Source organism: Lampetra planeri, chromosome 24, assembly GCF_965212315.1.
Source record: "Lampetra planeri chromosome 24, kcLamPlan1.2.h2, whole genome shotgun sequence".
NCBI classification, from domain to species: domain Eukaryota; kingdom Metazoa; phylum Chordata; class Hyperoartia; order Petromyzontiformes; family Petromyzontidae; genus Lampetra; species Lampetra planeri.
The window spans coordinates 8,017,836-8,043,599 of NC_136130.1; the positions used below are offsets into that span (position 1 = coordinate 8,017,836).

Below are 25,764 nucleotides of genomic sequence, written 5' to 3' on the forward strand. Positions count from 1 at the left end.
AATACAAATTATACAACCTGCTTTGGCCTTTAGTCTAATGTTTTTTTTATGGAGTCATCACGTTTTAGTTACTTCTCTTTTGAATAAATGAACGAATGTCGCTGCAGGTGGTGGTGCTCATTGAGAAGAACCCGGGCCTGGGATTCAGCATCTCTGGGGGCGTCGGAGGGCAGTCTGGCCCCTTCAGCCCTTCCAACATGGTACGCTCCGCCCTCTAAAAACATCCCTACGAGTTGCCCACTGGTGGTGGGGGAGGGGGAGAAAACTGTGAAAGATAAGCGGAAAAGTTGTAAAAGTGTGCAAACTAAATATGTTTTCTATTCTTGGAGTTGATATGTAAACTCCTTTGTCAAGGCTCTCTCCTCCTCCCACCCAGCTTAAAATACGCCGCCAAGCTTAGCAGTGTTCATTAGGATGCTGTCTTTCCGACAGCTTTGTTTCTTCACCTGTGGACGGCTGTTTGCGTTGTGGCCGAAACGTCGTGAGAATTTCAAATAGCGCTGAGCCGGCAACAATGAGGCGCATGGGTTTGAATCCGGGCTAAGGTCGCTTGCCGCAAATGAACCACGATACCTTGCTGATCTCTTCAAGGAGCATAAACCATCACGCGTAGACCGGTCATCCTCGCAGCGGCTTTTGGCTAACCATCGAGAAAAGACGGTCACTGAATCGCGCGCTTTCGGATGCGCTTCTTCGGCCGTCTGGAAAGCTCTTCCTTCCGATATGAGGAAGCCACTGGGAGCTATGAACTTTTAAACCACCTAGATTGACATACTCATGTTTATAGAACTGATGTTTGTGTTTGTTGTCTCCTTCCCCTGGACCTCCGATTAGCACGGTTGGCTACGTACGCTGTGAAAGAAGTTCAACATACATACACACTCATGTTCTCACCCGTAAATAATTCCACCTCTAAAGGTTATGACGATGGCGGGGATGATGAAAGTGATTGTTGTGTTGACAGTAGTGGTGGTTGGCACAGTAGGGGGCACAAATGGTGCATCGGCCAGTCATCTCAGTCAGTCGACCCATGGCACCTGGGTCTGCCCCGTGACCTCCTGCCAGCGTGCGTTCGACACTTCACGTGGCCTCAACGTGTACATAGCCTGGCACAAGCGCCGTGGTGACGTCACAGCCACGTAGTGGCGAATGGCGCTTGTTGTTGTTGGTGATGTTGGTGGTGATGATGGTTGGGAGCAGTAGTGGAGCGGTTAGCGCGCTGCGCTACGAATAGGGGGACCCGAGTTCAATTCCCGCTCATGGCCAACACCAGTGACGATTATCTGAACTGGTCCGGGACCTCCCCTAGGTCAACTCGGCCTCAAATGAGTAGTTGGTGCGGTTTGTAAACATTGCCACTTGGGAGACAAAGGTTGCGGTGCTGGCCACCTACCGCTTTTGTGTGCCGTGCCGGCCTTCATAGGTTGCCCGCTAACTAACAGCACTTGCCCCAACAGTCTGTTAATGGACCATCCAGGCTGGGTCTTTTTCTTTGTCCTTGGTGGTGATGGCCACAACAATGGTTTTGATGATGGCGCCTGATGCTGGGGTGGCGGCGGCAACAGGCTGATTGTCCTCTCGGTGTCACCTCCCGCGACCCTTGTCCAGGGCATATTCGTGACGCGAGTGCAGCCGGACGGCCCTGCCGCCTTCCTGCTTCGCCCAGGGGACAGAATCGTGAAGGTGAGATTGTGGAGCAAGTCGACACGTCCGTCGGCATCGAGCAGGCTGCTTAGACGAAAACATTTTCATCGGAGCGATGCACAATGAAGGTTTATTGGGTTACGTCGAGTAAAAATATAAATGTGTCGTTAAACCCGCCACCAGCCGACACGGCCAATTGGTAAGGTTTGTCACGTAAACAGAACGTGGCCAATTCGCTACTAGTACAGCACACCGGTGTGTTGGAGAGCAAAGCCACAACATTTACAATCTGAGTACGATGTTTCGCGAGTAATTACAACTGGCTTCATCAGGCAACAGCCAGATTTGTGGAGAAATCCTCCTTAAATAGAGGGAGAGATGTGATGACGTAATCTCCGCATCTTTTGTGGAACGCCAGTGAAGACAACAGCTTCATTTGCTTAATTTGGAGTTCCTACAATTTTCTGGCGTGAAGAAAAGTACCCTCCCCAAAGACGTTAGTCAGTTTAACACGTAGGCTTTCTCAACCAATATCATTCATAATACAAGTTTTTTGGGTTAGGTCGCGTAAATATATTAACGTGTCGTTAAACCCGCCACCACCCGACGCGCTCCTCTGCGGTTATCTGGCTTGACCACCTAAATGTGCAATTGTAATCAAATGAGCGCTATCTGGTGCGCCGCGCGATGTTGTGCGTCACATGGACGGACGTTGGGCGACGTCGCGTTACGTCCGTACGTGTGACCACGAATCCTAATCGCTCGTGTCTCAAGTTTCTCCTTGTCTCGTTAACCTCTTCTTTCATCTCATTAATCTGAACCTCTCTCTGTGATTCGCCGACCCATTGCTCGACGGGCCACTCCAAAAGCCTTTGCGGAGCCAAATCTGGCTCCACAGGTCATCAACGGAGAAACCTTGACCTCCTTCGCCAATGAACACAAACTTTTGAAGTGTTTGATAATAAACGGTGATTGGTCTACGGAATTCGCACAACCTCTGATAGTCATGTGACCCGTGTGTGATCTGATTGGACGTTGCTTTCACATTTGTCCACCTACCTGACAGTGCAGTCTAAAAGGCTGAATGTCGGGCTTGTCATAATAATGCCTTGATTATGTGATTCTAAAATGCTCAATTCATACGCTCACAATTAAACGCATCAAACTGTGTGTAAGAATATATTGTTCATGTTATGTGCAAACCACTGAACTGCTGGGGGAAAGGGGGTCGGTGTGGTGAAGGGCGTGAATCATCACCGGTGTACTATGCACTCCGTAAAACTAATAAGGGTGTCCGTCTTTTGTCTGTGTGTGCGTTGCGTGTGTTGCTTCGTCACATGGTGCGCTCGCCAGGCCAACGGCTACAACTTTGCGGACGTGGCGCACGAGAGGGCCGTTGCGCTGCTCAAGGGCCTGGAGAACCCGGTGGAGTTGGTCGTGCGACGCTAGCGCCCGGAGGCGTCGAGGAGAACACACGTGCCTAGACCACACCTCCTCCCTCCCCCTTGCTTTCCCCCTGCCACTACCCCCCCCCCCCCCCCCAGAAGTTCGTCGGTCATTTATGTTTTTTATTCTGGTGTCGGTGCCTGTGTGAGGAAAAGTCGCAATAGCAATAATACTGTTTGCTTCCATATCAGCCGTTGCTGTTCAACAACGGTTTTTTTTTTAAGATATATATGTTATATATTATTATAGAGTGATGATTGGACGCAGCTCGGGCGACGGACACTGGGTGGAGTGGGGGGGGGGGGTCGGGTCGGATGTCAGGAGCGAGGCGAACGGCAGACATTCCCTCCCACTCCCGGCGCGCCGATGAAGAAGGGAGCTCGCTAGCGAACGACGCTCCTGCGTGAACACTCCTGTCGCCACGCTCTTCTGTCGCCTGGTTTCTTCTGTCTGCACGGCTCGGTACACTTGGGGCGATCTTCACCGGAAACGCGGTCCACCGCGGGAAAGTCTGGCAACTCGGTACGGCTTTGGCGTAGAGTCGATAAGAGTTTTGTCGAGGCAGTGAAAAAACGGAGTTTGTTGAAAAAGTGTGTTTGTGATGAGAAAAAAAAATGGTTGGTCTACTGATGTGAGCACGTGCTTTAGTTTTGGTAGTCGTGTAACCTCGTTCTGTAATCTTAAGACAAATGATTTGGTGATGCTGCTGCTGCGTTATCAGCGGTGCACGAGCACAATTAAAAAAAACTCAACACATTCGTCAATAACACTGCCTTAAAATGAAATGTATATTTAAGGTGGTCTTTTGGCCAAAAGCCCTTCTTCGTAGTGACTTAAATTGTGCTATATTTGTTAATTGCCTTTGTGAAAGTTAAAATGTCCTGTTTTATGAGCTATGAAGAAGGGCGACTGCCTGAAACATCACAACTTTTATATATATATGTTTTTTTCCTTTCAAGGCCAAAGGGCCACAGTGCTAATGACCAATGTTTTGAGTTTTTTTTCTCTTTCCATAACCTTATTAAAATTTGAACTTCCAAATTGCCTACTTGAGGGGAGCAGTGATCAGATATTGTAACCATATTTGGGCAACCGATGATTTTTTTCCACCCCCCTTATACAATAACACGTCGCGCAGCCAACTGTTGCTGGCTTACGTCTGCCGTAAAGCAAAACGAAGGGGGAAAAAATGCCTCGGTGTACCCCCGCTGATCTTTCGTTGTCGAAATCGACCAGCGAGGTTCGTCAGCTGGTCCCCGGTCTGCCGGAGTGTCCCCGAGGTCCGCTTTAAGTGGAGCCCCCCAGTGTGTGTGTGTGTGCTTGCGCGTGCCTGTGCGCGTTCACGCGGATTGGATGTATAAAATGTTTAAGGCAGCAGCACACGATGAACTGTGGGATTCTAAGCTTCTGCTAAAAAAGTAAATAAAAAAAGACCAGGCCTGTGGTGGAGGGTAACGGTCACACTCACTGTGAGCACAATTAAAGCGAAGATTAGTATAAATAGCAGCGGTTAAGACATTACTGATACTGTATAGTAGTTTCGTTGTTGTTGCGTGTTTATTTTTTAAAACTTTATATATTCTGGCAAGCAAAATAATTAACATCAATTGTTTCTTACTGTGATAATTTCTCCTCTCGAGGGCATCATCGTGTATATAAAGTTTGCATTAACAGCAAAAACTAAAACATACACGCAACGTTTGGCCCAGGACACGAATATCTCTTGTCGTCACCTGCCCTAAAACTGCTGCATTTCCCTCTGTCTGATCGAAGTTTCTCAAAGCTGATCAAAAGTAACGGTCGGGCTTGCCATTCACTACGGCACTCCGCCGACATCACTGAATCGGATCGGCATTGCCTGGGACGTGTAGTCGGGGCACGCATCTACAAGGCATATTCGTTGGGCCGCGTCCGTCTTTGAGTCGGTTTGATGGTTTTGGGTGTTTGTGGGGGTTGGGGGCCGTTGGTACTCGGCACGGAGGCGCCCGGTCCGAGCCGAGCTCCCAACGCTCCGCCGATGTGGTGCGTGCGGCACCGGTCCCTTGCGGCAAGCCGCACGCGATCGACTTGAGATATAAACAAGAGGGGAGGGGGGGGGGAGGTTGAGACGGGCGGAGCACCAGGTATGACGGGTGGCTCGGGAGGTCCCGGTGTACGTTGGGTACAAAAATCTGGGGGGGGGGGGGGCAGCTAAGCCCTGCTACGTCTTATCGTCGTCGTCTTCTTCTTACGGTACTTCGGATCTAATGCGTAACGGTGCAAGGAGCACAGCTGCATGCCCGGCGGACATTCTCATATCAATCGTGGTTTCGCAAGAAAAATAAATCCCCCATGCCTGCCACGTGCTAGGATGGCGGTGCTCTGTACGGCTCCGGTTACCAAGTCAGTCCACGTGCTGCTTCCCAGTGACCTGGAAAATATTCGGTGAGAAATGAAGCCGTGGCCGAGCTTCGGTTTGTTTGGGGGGAGCACGGTTGGGGCGAGGCTGTTTGGGTTTCACCGGTGCTCGTCGTGATGGGATGTTTTTTTTAACAAATAGAGGAATCGATTCTCCACCGGAGTTCTGCAAAACTTGGCCATGGTCTTGTCACGCACGCCCTGTGGGATTGGATGACTTGTTCTGCCCTGCAAGTTGAGCGACATTCCTATATAATGAAATTGGGGACTATAATGCAAAAATAAATAGCTCATAATTGTTGTGGTCACAGCAATGTGGATGAATGTACTGTCAGTATAAATAGGAAAACAATCGAATTATGTGACAAGAGTGGACAGGCCTTGTAAACGTTACAATACGGTGCATATCGACTCAATCTCATGGCTCGGGACATCTTGAAGGAGTGTGGCGCATGTGTTTTCAGACGCAAGTTTCTCATTCCAAGTTCAGTAACGAATGCCTGTTGAGCCATCGTTAAATCAACGCGAGTTCGGCAGCGAGTGTCGGTAATACCCGATCAGCGAGTCTACCCGATGAGACGAGAGGCATTTTTAAATCACCAAGGGCTTGAGTAATGCGATCGTCGTCTGTTTGCTACGAGTTTTGGTAAAAGGGCGGTTAAGCGAGACATCAAGATAATGCCCCACGTTTTTAAGGCACCGTTTTAGTTCCCATTCAGTGCAAGGGGAATCATGCGGCAGGAGGACAAGGGAAAAGTATGTGAAGCGGGGGGGGGGGGGGTGGGGGGCAGTGGATGGAGCGGCAGGAGAGGTGGTCGTGTAGAGTCTTGTCTCTGGTCTTGTTTTGTCCTGCTTTTGACAAGTGCCTTCGACAAGTTTGCCTGTCCACGGACGAGGAGAGCAATATTTTTGAAAGAGCCAAAATGATGTACACTTGTTGCTTAAACAAAAACAAACGAATTTGTCACGTTACGTTTTTGCAGGTCGAGGGATGTTTGAACGGATTTTGTACTGGAATTAGAAAGTTGTAAAATGAATTAACCCTGCCTGATGAAGAGCTTTCCCAGATGTAATTCGGTGTATTGGGGTAGTACCAAAACGGCCTGCTTTGCATTTTTACACCCAAGATTTTATTTTGTCGTGTGAGTAGAGTCGCTAACCTGTGTAACTAAAGACCTGTGGGTTGCATCGGTCGTTCCACTCGCTTATTTCAAGCTCTCCACCACGCATTAACTTTTTTCTGATGTACATAACAAGATGTGATTTTAACCGTGTATTATATTGACGCTTTGTTAACAGGGGTATTGTATCGCAGGGTGCAGTTTTATAATCACTGAGGGGTTTTTATTATTTACAAATTTGGCTGCTGACACTAGCGTTAATGGAGCACATGCATCAATGGTGGTCATTTGGTGAATTAATGAATAGACTTGCGGATATCACGTACAACCCATTCTTAGCGATGTATGCCTACTCGTGTTTACGTCCATCGTTTTACCTAATCATTTGTACAGGGGAAGCTGGATTTAATGTTCTTTTTCTAATATCTTTCTGGGAACAGGTGTTTTTTTTGTCAAAGCTGTACTGTAAAATTTAGAAGAGGAAAAAAAAATACAGATGTACAATAAAACATTCCACTGGGAAAAATTGCCCACATTTGCTGTCTGTGGTTGGTGTGTGCAGTGTTGTGAAACGAGTCCGCAAGCGTGCGCTTTGTGTTTGTTGAAAGTCAAAAGCTCAAGAGCGAGTTTGTAAAGTGGTCCTATCACTCAGCCAGCACTGGCCGAGAGCTTTGCTTCGAACTCGGGGTCGTGTCTCGAGACGCCCATGATTACATCAGGTTAAGTGAAATTTCGATTTAAAGCTTTCGTGACTGCAGGGATTCATCTTCTTGGTTCTTTCAGTAAAGTCACCCAGCTTAAATATACGCTGCCAAGCCTGGTGGTGCCCGTTCAGACGCTGTCTTTCCGACAGACCTGTTCTTCACCTGAGGATGGCTGCTTGCGTTGTGGCCAAAACGTCGTGAGAACTATTTTATTATGTTTTATTTTTATTATTTCCCTTCTACGTGACTTTACCGAAAGAACCAAGAACAGGTTAAGTGAGTTAATCGTTTCAGCTTGCTCACCAATTAACTTAAACAATTTGACTTTGCACTCTTGCGGAGTTCGTTGACTGAGAATTTGAAACGGTTTGACATGCAATGAATACTTTATGCAGGGAAAATGAAATCTGTACTTCTAGTGTGGATAAATAAGCCAACCTAAGTCACCTCAATCACAGTTCTGTGGCAACGTCTTCAAGGGCTGTTAGAGGGCAGTGCACTGCTGCTACCGCCAAAACTTCTGAGTGGAAGTGTGTTCCTCTCATAACATGAGCTGATAGCGCAATTGGAATATAATTTGGGGAAACAAACATACATCCTCAAGGACCTTTTTGAAAACAGTCAGGACTCTGTGAGGCTGTCCTGGGTAATTGCCCTCTGTGTGTATATATATTGGTTGCTAAACAGAAAGCGTTGACATTTGTTGTCACCACGGTTAAACCATCACGTGGCTTTGTCTGAACCCCAATGAATGCAGGTGGCTGTTCACCACAAGCCAGTCCCATGCATGGCTTGTTATTGCCACACTAGATTTGGTTCTACGAAATTTGGTTCTACGAGCTATGGATCTACTTGGCCGCCTAGCCCAGTGTAAAACATTGCTTCTCGTGACAAGATAAGCCAGACAATGTGTAAAGAAATGTTGACTTTTAAGCTCAGGACACAGACTGAATCAGTCGCGCAGAACAAGAGCGTTGCTTCATTTGTGTTTAATTTTTTTTGCAAATCACGCACAGTGGAATTTGTGTAAACGTTCATTAGGCATTTTATACATATTTTTAAAAAATCTAATAATCAGCTCTTGTTCAGAGAGACACTGGAGTGACTGTGTGTGGCAACGTGCAGAAAATGAACACAGTGAATTAACAAACAGTATTAACTCTCTAACAATGTGGCTCTGCCCACAGTTCATACGTGGCAAAGGCCATTTCTGTTCCGAAACACGAACTGCTGCAATGATTCTTGCAGCAGTGCCGGGCAGACAGGCGAAGACAGGCAAAGACAGGCAGGCAAGTGGCAGTAATACCCATAAACTTCATGTAAAATGCACATCGGAGTGTGCGCGGCCTTCATGAAATACTGCACTGCTCCGGTCAAGTGGAAGAAGGCATCAACCCTTCGTGTACAGGGCGTTTGCATGCGCACTGGGCATATGAGAATGAATGGATTTATCAATTTTAAGTCGATTCTGAAACTCGCTCAACTGTCATTGAATCATGCACATAAGACTCAGTATATGATTGATGCAGATTATATGCTAATGATGCTGTTATATCGCACGATCACATCCCGCGTCGACGAAACTATCAACGGCACACAAACAATACAAGACCTAAATAATTACCATCTTCTGGGGCCAGGCTCTGCCACAGGGTGATCCACTGGTAGCTGCATAGGTTCAAAACAAGAAATGTCTTCTAAAATAACTCCCAACATGGCAGACTATAGATTTTACAAATCAAAGAAATATTGAGACGAGAATTTTTTGTGAATCACAACCCTGAATCGTGAAAATTTTTCATAAAAATGTTTGTGGCAGAGGCTGGTCCCCGAGGGGCCCTTCTCAAAGCCTTCTCTGTACACGTCCATGACTACGTCAATTGTGGTATTTACTTGAATAATTTTTGTTATGAAGGTACAAAACCTGATGTGCAATTAATATTTTTTTTGGTTTTGGGGCGGGGGGGGGGCTGGAGGGGTTAATCATCACGTTTACATGCCGTGTGCGCACAGCAGTGTGTACACGTACGCTAGTTCACAGGTAAGTGCTGCTCCAGAAGTGCAGAGTGCCGTGCGCACTGGGGCCGCACTTAGACGGGGATACGGTCACGCAGGTATTCAAGGAGCGTGGCTGTGCCCTTGGAGAGCAAGGCGGGACGCGGTGAGCGGAATGGGTTTCCTCCCAACAGCAGGGACCTGGGGGGAACGGGGTGGGGGGGACGGGGTGGGGGGGGCGGTTTTTCATACACCAGCACCAAAATTCGCTGCCATGCGGGAGCTCTACAGTTAACGTCTGCATCTCAAGGGGTGGTTTTGCCCTCTCTTCCTATTGCTCGCATCACCAAGTTGCAAAGTCGAGAGCCGACGGTCAGTCCAATGCCGTATTTTAATCCGTCGGTCTAGGAGATGATAAGTTTAGCATTGGAATGAGGCAGGGCTGCCCAGAGGTTGGGGAAAAAGGGGCGATTTACACGATGCCTCACAAACAAAATGAAACACTAAACTATTAACTTTTTTTTACTAGCTTTCACTTCGCTTCCTCCTGGCTACAATTGATAGCTCAACGAAGTGACTGATCACGTGGAAATTTCTCGCAGTAGCCAAAATACTCGATACAAAGAAAGAACTCCGGGAACCTCTGAGCTGCCCTTAAGAGTTTTGCAACCGGCAAAGAAACGAACACCTTTTATTAACCATCACGGATAATTATTATCCGAGGGGTGCTACGCCGTCTAGCCGACCCCTCACCGGAGGCTCGCGCAGAGGCCCAGCTGCGGCGGGACGACCATGATGTCGTTGTTCTGCAGGTCGAGCGTGCCGAGCCGCTCTAGCGACCTCAGCCCCGTCGCGTCGACCGTGCCGATCTGGTTGTCGCTCGCCAACAGCGTCTCCAGCGTGCCCACGCGATACAACACTGGAGGGATCTCGCGGAACCTACCGCACGCGATACCACCCGGGTTATCGCGCGGGGCAAGCCAAGGGGTGTCGGCGAATGGATAAGTGAATGGGGCACAGGGGACAAGCGAAGGTGGAAGGAAAGTGAAATGACGAAGAGGGCAAGCGTTTTGGAGAAGTGGGTGTCGCGCATCGTGTGTGACATCGGTGCGCAATCAATCCAATATTTATACGGCGCCATATTCAGCGAGAAGCTGGGACGAAAGTACGGATGGTACCGAGAAATTTTAACTCGATTAAACGGAAGAGAAAATACATGTTTTCATTCTGGTCTTAAAAGCACCCATATTGTTCCAGCTGACGGAACTTCTATTGGAAGACTGCTCCAGACCACCGGGGCTGCAGATGAAATGGCCCATTCTGCGGTCCTAAGCTGCCAAGTGGATTTCACAAACAGCAGGTCCACCGTAGTAGATGAACGTAGGTTTCGTGATGGTACAAATAGGTGGATGCCATTGCTCAGGCAGGTTGGCTGACTGGTTGCCTTTACTATAAAAGCAAATACTGCAACCTTCAACTGGACTCCTCTTATGGACTGATAACCAATGCAGCTCCTTCAAAAGGTTTCAAGAGCACGCGAGAGGTGGGGCCAGGCAAACAACTCTGACGAGGAGGGTGTTGTTTTGGACACGGTGGAAGGCGTTTGCCGAGGCCATAATTTAATCCGTACGGCAGAGTTGCAATAGTCAAGGCAAGGGGGCAACTAAACTGCATGCGATGGTATTTGCGACATCCTTATCAATGCAATCTCTGATGTGCCGTAGAGCCAAACCTGTTGCAGGAGATGATGATGCTCTGCAGTCTGCATAGTGCTTCCAGTTCGTTCGGGAGAGAGCTGAGGGCATTGTTCCTAAAATGAAATTTCATTTAAATTAAAGTTGTGGAAGCCGGAAATAACGGCGACCTTATTTTTGTATCGAGCAAGTTACAGTACGAGTACGATCATTGAAAGATGTCTGAGCGTTGAACTTCTTTTGCACCGTACATAGCCAACTGTGCTAATCAGAGGTGTGGGGGAAGGAAAAAAATCTTCCAAACCCCACATAAAATACAACACTGCTGGTGCAGGTCTCACCTGAGGTCAAGGTGAGTCAGGTTTCCCAGCATGCACAGCTCTAGCGAGAGGACAGAAATCTTGTTGAACCCGACATTCACGTCCGTCACCATGTCTTTTAGCTCCACGATCCTGCCGCGGACACATTTAGATTCCATGAACGGTGCTGGAGATGCACTCGAAGAAGATCTAACGTGCGTTATGCTTCGCAGCGGAGCCGTTTACTTAATCAAAATAATGCGAACAGACACACTCATGTCACACAATGCAAAGGACTTCCTTATGATCACATCGGGGGGCATTGGATTCAGTGCCCCCCCCCCCTCAGGGAACCTGATGATCCAACCAGCGGTGACCGAATTCTGCAAGCTCCAACTCTACGGATCCTGTTCCTAAACACACGTGCTAAATAACAATGACTACATGGTGTGGCTTTTAAAAACAACTACGTGCTTCAGACATGGTTTACAAAACAACCATGTCCTTCTCGGCTCTCAAAACGGTCCTTATGAGCCTCCAATGTTAACACTGAACCATAAGAATCCCTGAGGGTGCTTTATTCTGAGCCTTTTAAATTAACACTCAACCCCGGGGATCTAAATGTGCCTCTTTCTGGCTGTCTGGGTCTCAGAAATTAACAATCCATAAGAATCCTGAAGCATACCCTATCTTGTATCTCTGAGCCTCAAGCATTAACAGTGAACCCGAAGTGACTTTAGTCAAAACTCCTTGAAAAATAATTAGCCAGTGGCTTTCCTGCATAAATGACACAATGATACATTTTGCATTCAGGTCGTGCACAAATAAATGTCTATCCTTATATATACAGCTTCTATGCATGTCGCTTATATTTAAATGTCAACATACATACAACATTTTAATAGTAGTCACTGATTGGCCGTGTCGGGTGGTGGAGGGTTACGACACATTTATAAATAACGCGATCTAAACCCAAAAACGTTGATTATGAATAATATTGGTCGTAATCATCACGTAATCACAATGTCTGTGCCACGTTGTAACATCACACAATGGCATGTTGCCACAACCGTTTGCCTTCTGGTGACAAGATGCGAATTATTGGAATGAATATGAATAAATGTAGCGGGAGTGTGATTGAGCAGTGCAATTGTGTCTACCTGGACTGGTGTCTACCTGGGCTAGCGTCTACCTGGGCTTCTGTTTACCAGAGCTGGTGTCTACCTGGGCTAGTGTCTACCTGGGCTCGTGTCTACCTGGACTGGTGTCTACCTGGGCTCGCGTCTACCTGGGCTAGTGTCTACCTGGGCTAGTGTCTACCTGGGCTGGTGTCCACCTGGGCGAGTGTCTACCTGGGCTAGTGTCCACCTGGGCTCGTGCCTACCTGGGCTGGTGTCCACCTGGGCTAGTGTCTACCTGGGCTGGTGTCCACCTGGGCGAGTGTCTACCTGGGCGAGTGTCTACCTGGGCTCGTGCCTACCTGGGCTAGTGTCTACCTGGGCTCGTGCCTACCTGGGCTAGGGTCTACCTGGGCTCGTGCGTACCTGGGCGAGTGTCTACCTGGGCCGGCGTTTACCTGGGAGGGATGATGCTTAGTTGGTTCTTGCTGAAGTCCACGGCCGTCACTTTGCTCCCTCGGATGGCTTCGAACACCTCGTCGGGAATCTCAGCAGCCTTCTTCCCACTGCATTCCCCAAGCCACCACCACCACCCCCACCGTCAAGTCATTGTCCTTAGTTTAGCCACGTGAAGGCCAAGAAGATAAATTTCAAACAAAAGGACACTTATGTAATCTCCGCCGACTGCCTATACCAGGGGTCGGCAACCAAAATAACAAGAAGAGCCATTTCTTTCCAATTCGGTACAAAATTCAGTATTTCAAGAGCCGCAATGCATCTGAGTACATACTGTACATATGTACATATCGTCAAGAAGCAGCCCGTAAAGAGCCGCATGCGGCTCCGGAGCCGTAGGTTGCCGACCCCTGGCCTATACCATGAGGGCGGCAACCAAAATAATAAGAGCATTTTTTTTTAATTCGTAAAAAAAAAAATCGATATACCAGGAGCAACAATGCATGTGGATACGAGACGGTCCTCAATAATCACGTCACGAAGCAGTCCTTTAAAGAGCTGGATGCAGCTCTGGAGCTACAGGTTGCTAACCCATGGCCTATACCATCAAGGGCTATTTTTTTTCCTTTTCAGGATCAACCCCCTCAAAACCTGCTTGGCTTCTGGTGTCTGACGAGATTGGCGGATGCATGCTGGATGACCTGGCCAAGGGTACAGACGCCCCTTTGACGTGGATGTGAAGGGAGAAATCAAGCCGAATAAAAAAGCGAGGTTTCGGAGGTTCACGTGGTGACGCTGGTGAAGGCGCTTGCCTGTAGTGCAGAGCTTTCTGCATGCTGCTCATGGTGAAGGCGTTGATGCCTCCCTGGCTCGGCAGGGTCATGGCCGTCACCGTGTCAGGGCTGTCCTCGCTCCCGGTTGGCTCTGCAGGTTTCATAGTCCTCCGCTCGTTTTTTACGTCGACGAGAAACCCGTTGTGACGAGACGTCACGTTAAGGGCAGCAAAAGGCGCCCCGCCACGTGGATTTAACATGCAGCTAATAAACTACAGCGTGTTCCAAATCAACGGCGCTCCGCTATACAAGTGCCTCGACTGCAGCTATGGCGTCCGTGGTATTTCCGAGTGCGGTTTAACAAGACACAAGAACACCATTGGAACCTCATTTGCCAGTAAAAATATGATAATTGGTTTTTTACCCTTCTATCTGGCAACAAAACTGACACCTGTCTCGGGTGTGGACCAATCAACTTCAAGGACAGTGGACATTATCAGAGTTATGTTTTTTTTGTTTGCATTATGACTGCAGGTATTGTGGTCTATACAAACGTGACTCCTTGTAAAAAAGGTGTCAGTTTTGTTGCCAGATAGAAGGGTAAAAAAACAATTATCAAGACACAAGAAATAAATGTGCGCTGCTGCTGCTGCACACGCTCACCCTCTATCCTGCTCCGCAGGAACTTCAGGATTTCTTGTGTTCCTCTCTGGAATGTTGAATATACAGGTTAGGATAAATCATGAATATGCATGGGGTTGTGTGATGCTTTCCAACATGTGCATGTTCTCAGATGTGAAGCCGATGCATAGCTGTCATGGCAAAATACATTTGCATATTTGCAAATATTCCTTTTTGCTCTCCACGCCTCTAAATTTTGCCCAACACAATTGATATGTTTGTGTTGTTTTCAATAGGCAAAGTCCATAATGGCAACACAACTTTAAAACTACATGTTCATTCAAATTGGATATTTTTTTACGAGCATTACAGTGCCTCCCCGTTCCAGTTGGATAGACAGAGCTAATGCATAAACGCTTTCAACTTGAGTTGGAAAGCGTTAAAAGTGCATCCAACATCAAACAAACCTGAATTATATTGGGCGCGTGGCACACACGCTGCTGCTATGGACACACACTGCAGCTGGGATGCAGTGTTCGTTCCATATCCATTGACAAAAACAACGGAAAGCTTACGTTGATGATGTCTCGGCGAATGGCCCGCAATGGGTTTCCCTCTAGAGCGAGGGATTTCAGTTTCCCGAGGTTTCCCAGTGCGTTAGGCAGGCTGCATGGCACGCAAGCAAAAGCACAAAGCCCCAGCACGTTCATCATGCAGTCGTTCGTAACTAGCCGGCACCTTTTTAAAATCGACACGTTGGATGTCCATGAAAAGGGAGCACATTTTGTCCAAGCGCACTGTACTTGCATTCAGAGCTCGCGCGGCAAGTTCCCAAGGATTGGAGCTTTGCGAATATAAATATAACGATTCATCGACCGAAATGATGGTAACAACAATACATCCATTGAATCGTGCACTTAAGATTTGTTCTTGTATCTAACTTGCAGCCGTGACCGTCCATCTGTCCGTCTACCCCAGGCAGCCAGCACAACTTTTCTGTAACATGTATGATATAATGATTTAATTTAAATAGATTCCATAGTATCATACCACTATAGATTCTACATGTACGATAACAGAGGAGGTTAAACAGGTAGAACGTGATTCTCCGCTTCTGTGACTGGATAAATTGTCATCGTGATTCAACGACTGAATCTGTCTCATCTCGTGTTTACCGTCTTCTTTCTATCCATTCGAATTTCTTTCATCCCATTTGTCCTGTCTCTTTAATTGCTTGTGTTATTTCTCATTAGTTTTTTTTTCACGGTTTGTTCCATATCGTTCGCTCTAACAGCCTAAATGGCACATTATCGTACAATTTCCAATTTCTTTGATGAATTGTATACAATTGACCAGAGGAGAAAACTTTCACCGTGGCAAAACTGCATTACAGTTTTAGCACGCTCGGGCGCCTTCTTGTCGTCTTCCAAGTTACTTCTGTGCAGTCAATGCAGACAGTCCTCGCGTCATTAAAGTCTCGTGCCGGCTAATGCGTGACCCACCAAAAAGCCATTTGAACGTCCCATTCGACCCTAGGTAAGGAAAAGTATCCCCACCCCTGTCAAAATATGTTGTGCTCATGCGTGACCCACCAAAAGGTTATTTAAGTCCACATTAAGGACAGCAAGGTCCCCCCAGTGATCACCTGCTGATGTCGTTGTTGGTGAGGTCGAGGCGCTCCAGACCGTGCAGAAGCGTCACATCGTCCGGCAGCTCCTTCAGCTTGTTGTCCCTCAGGTCCAGCACGCTGATGGCACCCAGCGGACGTAGGTGCTCAGGGCCCAGCTCGCTGATTTGATTGTTCCCCACGTGCAGCTCCTGCGAAGGCACAGAGACCCTCAGCTGTACTCTACCGCGTGCAGTAGTGCGGACGTGCAATCCTGCGTCGTTCAACTCCTGTTACGCATTCAACGATTAACCGCCCTCACCCCACCACCCATCACCACCATCGCGTTGATAAATTTTTATGATTTGGCATCACAATCCTATTCTTTTAAAAACAAATCTAATTTGTAACCATTTCATTTGTATTGTTCCTCATTTGTTTGTATTATTTAATTTGGTATAAAATGTATCAGTTTGACCCTCGTGTGGCGCACATCATGCCGAGTGGCAGGGCAGGTGGAAACATGTTGCCTCTCCTACTGTGTGTGGAGCAGATGTCACTTCAAAGGATCTTATAGGAGGCTCTGTGATATCCATTTTCATGGGCTGTTCTCCAAAATGAAGGGGGTTGCACTACCCTGCCATAAATGCAAATGGATACTTCATCTCAAGACATGGTGCCGATCGCAAGATCGCACAATCTGTTGGGATAAAATCGGAGATTAAAAGGATTTTTTTTTTTAACCAGCTACCTTCCCATTGCTGGGAAGCACACGTCACCTTGAGGGCTGCACAATTGTGCAGCTCGGGTAGGCTCTTCAGCCGGTTGTGCCTCAGGTAGAGCTGCTGCAGGGAAGCCATGCCACCCAGCGCTGCTGGAACGCTCTCAAGCAGGTTGTGGGTGGCTTCCAGCTGACACAGACCTGTGGCAGAGGCACGCAGTCAGACGCAACCTGTCCATCCACCGCCCGTGCGTGTGGTGGGCGTGCCGCCGTTACCCTTCATGCTTTTAATCTCGGTCGGCAGCTCCCTGAGCTTGTTCTCAGCGACGTTCAGTTTGGTGACCCGCGTCAGTTTTCCCAGAGTGCCCGGGAGAGCTGTCAACCGATTGGAGGAGAGGTCCTGGTAGAGAGCAGATCGTAAGCTCTTCAGATGAAATGTATAGAAATTGAAACATACAAACAAGAAGCAATATTTATAATATTCGTAAAGGCTTGGCTAGCGAGTTTACAGGCAGTACAACTACACCCCAGGACTCATGGGCCAGAGGGGCCCAGGTGCTAGGCCACAAAGAGGGAGGAATTGGGACAGGGGGCACCCATTTCATTCCTCATAGCAGGACGCATGCCATCCGCGCTACACCAATGGACTTCACATTCAAGTGCGTTAATCCAACAAACGTGAGGAGTACAAGGTTCAAGGAACAAATGCAAATTAGACAGCGAATTGGTGGTTGTAAAAAGTGGGCTAAGGCAAGACACAATGCTTCAAGTGATGATATCAAAGATGGGAGTGATGCGATAGGTTTACACACACATGAGTCAGACTGTGGCAACGCAGAGCCATGGAGTAGTCTAACAGCATGGGAAGGCCTTCGTCCAGCGGTAGAAGATGATGATGGTGATTAGGATCCAACAAATCAGAAGTAAAAATGTTTAATGTATTTTTGAGCAGAAATATCCCTCACCAGCTCTTCGAGGCGTGCAAGGTTTCCTATGTTTTTGGAAATTCCCTCCAGTTCATTGTGCTCCACATGCAGGCTCAGAAGACTGCTGATTGTCCACAGGCTCTCGGGCAGGGTCTGCAGCTTGTTGTGGCTGCAGAACAGAAAAGACATTTCGCTTTTTTATTGATGTTTCTCACATTACAAAAGAATGCAGAAATGAATTCAACTACACACTGAATGTATGTTGCTTCTGGATGCAGTGTCTGGGTACTGTTGTGAAAAGTAAAGAGTCGTGTTTGACGTTCCTTTGTTATACGATGATAAGCCGTTCATAAATATACAGGCAGTTCTACAAATTAGGCAACCTCAGTCGAAATTTTTCAATCATCCTTATAATACATGCGGGGTGTCATTTTGAATATGAGTATCCATAGTTGTATAAATATGGCTTATTGATATGTCAATGGTTTGACACCTACACCAAACTAAACGCACAATGACAATCCCAGCGTGGATAAAAATGGCCATCCGTAAATGTCCAACACCATGGTATTTCATCCTAAGATTTCTCCCTTATCAAGAAAGTGTCAAATTATTTCTACCTGAATTATGGTCCAAACAGGTTGACACATTACTGGCCGGGTCAAAAGGCACTTGGATGTTTTTACTAAGGATGAACCACATCAGTAGTGTCTAAACATTGTGGAACTGCCCTTTTCATGCGATGCAGTTGCCACACCTGACATTCAGCTTCTGCAGGTTAACCAGTTCTCCCAGCACTTGTGGCAACTCAGTCAGCTGGTTGTCATGTACCTATTGTAGGCAAGTGAGGGATAGAACATCATAAACTATTACAATAATGCAACGGAGGTGAAGCCAAGCAGCACTTGACAATGCAAAAATTAAATTTTGATTTAAAGCTTTCGTGACTGCAGGGATTCATATTATTGGTTCTTTCGGTAAAGTTACGTAGAAGGGAAATAATAAATATTGGCATTCATAAGTGCAATTAAGCACGGACACACGACTGTTATTTAACTGGCCTTCATTAACGAAGAATCGTCCAACCAGAGTTTAAAGCCACCCCTGTAGTTTGCAATAATACTGTGATTTTCGCTTGTAACCTATTTTATGCAAACACGAGCTTGTCTGTATCACTTTTTGGGCCTTTTGGTCTTGTCTGTATCGTCTGACTTAACTAAACAACATATGTACAGCAACAGGTTATTATTCAGTGCATCACTTTGACCAAGACACCTTCCCCTCTCCCTACATGGAAGGAGATGGGAGTCCTGTAAACACCAAGGCCAGATTCAAATCGTGACAACACGGACAAAACACATCTTTTAATTTAACCCTATGCATTGCAATGGAGACATTGGCATATTTTGGCCAAAAAATCTCACGGAAGTGAATACTGTCATTGCTAACACATGACTTGGGCCCCAAAATTGAAATCCAGCTCATCACTTTGACCTCCGAGCCACCCGGCCGCCTCTTACAGTTCCCCATTCACTTTTGACAGTGCATCGTGGACATATCTGCATGTATGGAGAACTTATTTCGCACCGTACGTAGCCAACCGTGCTAATCAGAGGTTCGGGATTAGAATCGTATTAGAATTAACATAATCGCACTGCGTTCGTATTAGAATTAACATAATCGCACTGCGTTCGTATTAGAATTACACTCCGCTCGTATGTATGTATGTATGCATGTCGTATGTGTGTTCAACTTCTTTCACCGACGTCAAGCACGGTGAGCGCGGGCAGCAGCTGCAGGTCGTCGGAGAGGACCCGCAGGCGGTTGGAGGCGAGGATGAGCTTCGTGAGGTCGGCCTGTTCCCACCAGCGCTCGCCGGACGCTCCGAACACCACTCCTCGCGCTACCTCCTCGGGCGGATCCACGTTGATGCGCCACACCGCCAGTGGCACTGAGCCGGGAGGGAAGGGTTGCGAGCAGAGCGGTGTATGGATCGCAGGGTGAGGGTTTGGTCATTTATCCGTCTCATTGGCAGTGCCACCAGTATATAAATTGTGGGGGGGAGCGGACCTGCCTCTGTGGGGGAGAGGTTAGGCTAAGGTGCTGAGAGTTGGGGCTTAGGCAGTGCCATTTGTTCTAGATATGAAGCTTTCGTGACTGCAAGGATTCATACTCTTAGTTCTTTCGGTAAAGTCACGTAGGTAAAAAAATTAAATTTTAATTAATAAAAAATAAAAACAATAAAATCACGACGTTTCGGAGGCAACACAATCTTCCGTTTTTTGCTGTGACAGTTTCACCTGAAGATGGAAGCTTGTGTTGCCTCCGAAACGTCGTGATTTATTTTTTATTAATTTCATTTTTTTACCTACGTGACTTTACCGAAAGAACTAAGAGTATATATATAGTGCCATGTGTCTCAGATGATTCTAGGAAAATTAGTTTTTTCTTCATACAGGAGTCAGGCACTGAGCAGCTTTTACATTTGAACGTCATGGGTTAGAATCCCGTGAACTTGTATACTTCCTGTGTCAAGGTGCACTCTCTAGTCTTCCATTTCCTCCGACAAGGCAGTTCTCCACTATGCAATGCTGTTTTTTAACATAACCACTCTGTAGTGAAGAACAAACACACCGTTGCGGGAAGTCTATAGTAGTTGCCTGATTGACAGACTGGCTGCGCCATGGAAATGTGGAATTTCCATCACTGGCTTGGTGCAGGCATCCAATTGGGAGGAACAATGTCCCATGGCTTGCCACTTGAACTTTTGTTTACAAGGGATAAAGGGTAGAAAGTCAGGCATGGGGACATGGGTAGTGATGGCAAAATCAATATTCTTTAACTAGGGTCAAGGTAAGCTTAGGTAAATGTAGGAAAGATAAGAAGTGTATACTGTAATTAATACGTTTTCTACATACTATACAACATTCATGAATCGCACATGAATTAAATATATGTATGTATGAACAAGTAGTGTGTGTAAATATTGGATGTTAAGAGACGAGATATTAAAAAAAATTATCTGTACTATAATATTTATAGTTCTTTGTCAATCCAGTGCTGGATGAAGGCGTCCCCCTTCAAGACATCACCCATCTCACTGCTGCACCTCAATCCATCGCTTCGTCTCCACGGTGGTCATCCCTCTAAGGACAACTTCCCTCCTTTGGCTGGCTGAAATTCCATCACCGGTCTCGTCCATTGGCCAGCCATCCCTTCTAGCGAAGTGTTCTGCCCAAGCCAATTTAATTTGTAATTATCAATGATGTCATGTTTTTGTGTACTCCCCCCTGCTTCACGTATTCCTTCCTCTTCCCTGTCGCTCGGTGTAATTCAAAGTGGGCATCTGAGCATCTCTCTCTCCACGTCTCTCCGTGCACTTCTCAGCCTTTGAACCATTTTCTCTGCGAAGAATTGCGGCACAAAATTACCATGTGGCTTAATCCCAAACACAAGCACGGATCAGTGTGTCTATGCTTATTATCCATATCCATCGAAGCAAGACGGTCAACTGCATCACGCGCGTTCAGATGATGCGTTTCTGCGGCCGTCTGGAACGCTCTTCTTGCTGATATTAGGAAGCCATTGGGAGCTGCGCACTTTTAAATCACCTTGATTGACAAACGATCTTCTTTAGAATCGCTTTTTGTGTTCTGTTTGTTGTCCGGTTGGCTACGTACATTGCTTTTATGGCTTTATTTGGTGATTTCGAAAAGTTTTTTGGTTTGGCCATGTTTGTTTATTGTAGTACGGAGTTAGACTGATGGCCTTAATCTAAGTAGTCTTGTGGTTGTTGTTGTTAGATATGCATCCCACTGGGGTTTTTGCACACAGCGTTGGTGTACGGTTCTTTTTCTGCAATATTTTGCTGTCTTTTCTTGGATTTTCTGTTTGCACATAGTCACTTTAAGATGTTTTCTTGTTCATGTTTTTGTTTGTTGCGGTTGCACCCGATTCAAGAGCCGAATGGCTCACAGGGCTATACCAAATAAATAAAACTGAAACGTACGGTGCGAAAGAAGTTCGACATCGTAATTTTTTAAAACCATTTTTTTGGAGGTAAATGTAAAACAAACTCAAATTAAGGCCGCATTTGTGGTTGTATGTTGGTCACAAATCTGTAAAATATCCATCGTTAGTGTTGTGTTTAATATTTAATCAGTTACATCATCCGCAAATTCCTATACTTCCCTGTACTGTATTATGAACTCCAAGAACATTGCGCATTGCAACAATTACCAAACCAAATCTTCGATTACAACAAGTGGTTAATCTCTCGACCGCATTAATGTATTCGCAAGTTGCATTACAGGTTATATACAGAATGTTCGTACTGTACATGAGAATTAATGCTTAAATAACGGACTGCAATGCCCATACAAAACTTCCACACATTAATTACAAACCCCAAATTATAAATCACAACGGTTAAATAGAGCACATACGTCAATAAAACAACTATTAATCCATCACAGTAATCTCAATGTTTAAAGAACGATGTATAAACGTGACATAACAACAAACAAACATGCCGAGGCCTTGTCACGCACTTCCCGGGAAGCCTGCCGACCACGCCGCTTGCCTAGCGACCCTGGCCGGCCTTGCCACACGCCGCCGGGCAGGCCGCTCACCTTGGGCGAGGCCTCGTCCCGCCAGGTTGAGCTGCCCGCTCGTCCTGGCCGCCTTGAGGAGGCCCCGGGGCACGGGGCCCTCCTCCTCCTCCTTGGGAGGGCCTCGTCGATGTGTGGACATCGCGGCTCTGCCTGAGATTTGAAGCTTTCGTGACTGCAAGGAGTCAAACCGAAGAGTGTGAATTCGCTGCTCTTTCACAAGAGAGGGCGGGCGGCGTGGGACGATGTGGAGGAGATGAGTGCCTGGGGGTGAATGGGGAGGTGGTGGTGGTGATGACAGGAGGTGGTGGTGGTGTTTATGTCGCCGGCGATGGCAGCAGCAGGAGGAGGAGGTGGTGGTGGTGATGATGGTGGTGGTGATGGCAGCAGGAGGAAGAGGTGATGGTGGCAGCAGCAGGAGGAGGTGGTGTTTATGTCGCTGGTGATGGCAGCAGGAGGAGGATGAGGTGGTGGTGATGATGGCAGCAGCAGGAGGAGGTGGTGGTGGTGATGATAGGCAGCAGGAGGTGGTGGTGTTTTTCAGAAGAGACTTGGACACATATGATAAGCTCAGCCAAGTGGCTTATCGCGTGCAAATTTATAGCAGCAAAATTATCTAAATATTCTAAACGCACCTCGACGCAACGTGTGCGGTCGGGGTTAGTCGTAGCTGTATAATTATTATATTACTGGTAGGAATCCACTGGTTCCACCAGTCCACAGTGGATTATTGTGTCCGTCCGTCGTGAAGGGAGGGGCTGGGTGGGGAGGGGCTGGGTGGGGAGGGGAGGGTGGGGAGGGGCTGGGTGAGGAGGGTGGAGCTGGGTGGGGGGTGGGAGGGATGGGGAGGGGACGGGTGGGGCTGGGTGGGGAGGGGCTGGTTGAGGGGTGGGAGGGGAGGGTGGGGAGGGGCTGGGTGGAGGAGGGGTGGGGAGGGGCTGGGTGGGGAGGGGTGGGGAGGGGCTGGGTGGGGACGGGAGGGTGGGGAGGGGCTGGGTGAGGAGGGTGGAGCTGGGTGGGGGGTGGGAGGGATGGGGAGGGGACGGGTGGGGCTGGGTGGGGAGGGGCTGGTTGAGGGGTGGGAGGGGAGGGTGGGGAGGGGCTGGGTGGAGGAGGGGTGGGGAGGGGCTGGGTGGGGAGGGGTGGGGAGGGTGGGGCTGGGTGAGAGGGGAGGGTGGGGAGGGGCTGGGTGAGGAGGGTGGGGCTGGGTGGGGGGTGGGAGGGGTGGAAAGGGGAGGGGCTGGGTGGTTTAGGGTGGGGCTGGGTGGTTTAGGGTGGGGCTGGGTGGGGGGTGGGAGGGGTGGGGCTGGTTGGGGAGGGGCTAGTCACCCCGTGGTGCCCTTATAAAACTCAACGTTTAACCTACTCACGCCGGCTTGTGCCCGCCCTCACAGTCGGGCATATTTGCGGAATACACCACGCCGCCGTTGACCCTGGCCATTGACCGAGCAACCCGACGTTCCTACCAGCTCCCTCTGCAGGAATGTGTTATTGCATAGCTAGATTTGAAGTTTTCGTGACTGCAAGGATCCATACTCTTTGGTTCTTTCGGTAAAGTCACGTAGAAGGGAAATAATAAAATAAAAATAAAACACAAAATACAATTCTCACGACGTTTCGGCCACAACGCGAGCAGCCGTCCTCAGGTGAAGAACAGGGCTGTCGGAAAGACGTGACTTTACCGAAAGAACCAAGAAGATGAACACACGCTGTACTGTTAGGTAAAAACATGTCCAGTTCTCAATTCATTTACGCTGTTTAAGGTGGCACATTAGTACGCCTGGGAGCTGAGCAGCATGAGATATGGTCAAATAATCCTTATTGGTGAAGCCTTCATGCAACAATGGCTTGCCAAAGCTGATAACAATTATTGATATAAACCGGACTAGGGCCACTCAATTGGTGATCGCTCTTAACAACGTAACAATGCAACCAATTCATTGACGAGCGGGTAAAAGACTGAGAGTTTAAGCGAACGAATGAGTCGACGAGTAAAATGAACGAATCATCCCACATGCTTACCCGGAAGAAAATGCGCGATTAAACTAGTCAGCTACGAGTTACTGAAAGATGCACTCGTGTCACCGATAGAAACCCGAGTGGAGAGCTCTTTGGTCTTGGCCATGGTGGAGAGTTTGGAAATCTGATTGATTGATTGCTTCTGTGAACAGGTGTCTTTTATACAGGTAACAAGCTGAGATTAGGAGCACTCCCTTTAAGAGTGTGCTCCTAATCTCAGCTCGTTACCTGTATAAAAGACACCTGGGAGCCAGAAATCTTTCAGACATATCTGTGACCTTGAGATTAAATGCACTTAAAAGTAATAATCATCATTGTTAGCGTGCTGTTAAGGGAGCACCTATGAAGGGGGGTGGCCAGAAACAACGCCCGGCCATTTTTGTCTCCCCCCAGTGGCGATGTTTTACACACCGCACAAGGTACTCATTTGAGGCCGAGTCGATCTAGGGGAGGCCCAGAACCGGTTCAAGATAATCGTCACCGGTGTTGGTGGCCATGAGCTGGAACCCAACCCACGCCTTACTAACAGCCTAACACCACGAATTGGCAGGTGGATGATCTCTGTATCGTGGCTTCAATAACCTGGTTTTGGGATGAGGTTGGGGGGGGTCATACCTAAAAGGTAAAGGATTGGCGAATATAGTCGCTAAAAACTCAACACGAACAGACGCGTGCTTTAGCGTAATATCGTAGGCTACGTCTTGTGGCAAAATTCCTTAATTAACCCTGAATTAATACAAAGGATTAGCTCATGCAACGTTTTTGGAAATCGTTATTTCATTACCCGTAAGGGCCATTGCCCAAAACGTCGCCTATCATAAACTTTCTCTTTTATTTGCGTTGTCTGTGCCTGTGCACCGCAACCGAGGTATAGGCATCGCCAAACACGTGGGCAGCTATATCCTGTAGGAGAGTATGCAATCCATACTCTGCATATATGCAATCCATACCAGGGTCACCATGCTTATGTGCTGTATGTAATACATCCCGGGTCCCCCACCACGCTTATGCGGTGTATGTAATGCAACACATGGTCCTCATGCTTATATGCTGTATGTAATATATCCCTGGTCCACCAACTATGCTTGTATGCTGTATGTAATCCAACCCATGGTCCACATGCGTATGTGATGTATATTATATATTCGTGTCCACCACCATGCGTATGTGATGTGTGTAATGCAATACAGGGTCCACATGCTTATGCTATGTATGTAATATATCCTGGGTCCACCACTATGCCTGTGTGCTGTATGTAATCCAACACATGGTCCATATGCTTATGTGATGTATGTTATATATTCCGGGTCCACCACTATGCTTATATGCTGTATGTAATCCAACCCATGGCCCAAATACTTATGTGATGTATGTTATATATCCCGGGTCCACCACTATGCTTATGCGGTGTATGTAATGCAACACATGGTCCGCATGCTTATATGCTGTATGTAATATATCCCGAGTCCACCACTATGCTTAAGCGGTGTATGTAATGAAAACATGGTCCACATACTTTATATGCTGTATGTAATACAAACCGAGGTCCACCACCCATGCTTATACGGTGTATGTAATAAAAACATGGTCCGCATACTTATGTGCTGTATGTAA

General features: G+C 47.5%; 2 protein-coding genes across 3 annotated transcripts in view; one reads left to right on the forward strand and one right to left on the reverse strand.

Moving 5' to 3' along the window:
• ERBIN (erbb2 interacting protein) overlaps positions 1–7,143 on the forward strand; it is a 119,001-nt gene extending 111,858 nt beyond the window's left edge. For both annotated transcript variants that reach the window (XM_078605525.1, XM_078605526.1), the window contains exons 27-29: positions 108–200; positions 1,609–1,683; positions 2,998–7,143. In XM_078605525.1, the coding sequence (XP_078461651.1) occupies positions 108–200; positions 1,609–1,683; positions 2,998–3,093 (264 nt within the window). In that variant the 3' untranslated portion in view covers positions 3,094–7,143. The remainder of the gene's footprint in view (positions 1–107; positions 201–1,608; positions 1,684–2,997) is intronic.
• Positions 7,144–8,286: 1,143 nt separating this feature from the next.
• Positions 8,287–22,851, reverse strand: LRRC40 (leucine rich repeat containing 40). The gene is made up of 15 exons (XM_078605527.1): positions 22,153–22,851; positions 19,288–19,472; positions 18,279–18,352; positions 17,561–17,690; positions 16,872–16,995; positions 16,654–16,796; positions 15,914–16,086; positions 14,844–14,934; positions 14,311–14,356; positions 13,687–13,798; positions 12,877–12,984; positions 11,343–11,453; positions 11,040–11,117; positions 10,061–10,246; positions 8,287–9,508 (listed from the first exon to the last, which is right to left on the reverse strand). Exons 1-15 carry the CDS (start codon positions 22,271–22,273, stop codon positions 9,403–9,405), a joined length of 1,788 nt encoding a protein of 595 aa, XP_078461653.1. The 5' UTR covers positions 22,274–22,851; the 3' UTR covers positions 8,287–9,402.
• Positions 22,852–25,764: the final 2,913 nt, after the last annotated feature.

Excerpts from the sequence above, each read along its gene's own strand:
- LRRC40 (XM_078605527.1), bottom strand. The coding sequence starts at position 22,273 with ATGTCCACACATCGACGAGGCCCTCCCAAGGAGGAGGAGGAGGGCCCC. Across the intron at positions 19,473-22,152 it reads GGGACGAGGCCTCGCCCAAG|TGCCACTGGCGGTGTGGCGC; the intron begins GTGAGCGGCCTG and ends CTCCCGGCTCAG. Across the intron at positions 16,087-16,653 it reads ACAATTGTGCAGCCCTCAAG|GAGCTGCACGTGGGGAACAA; the intron begins GTGACGTGTGCT and ends GTGCCTTCGCAG.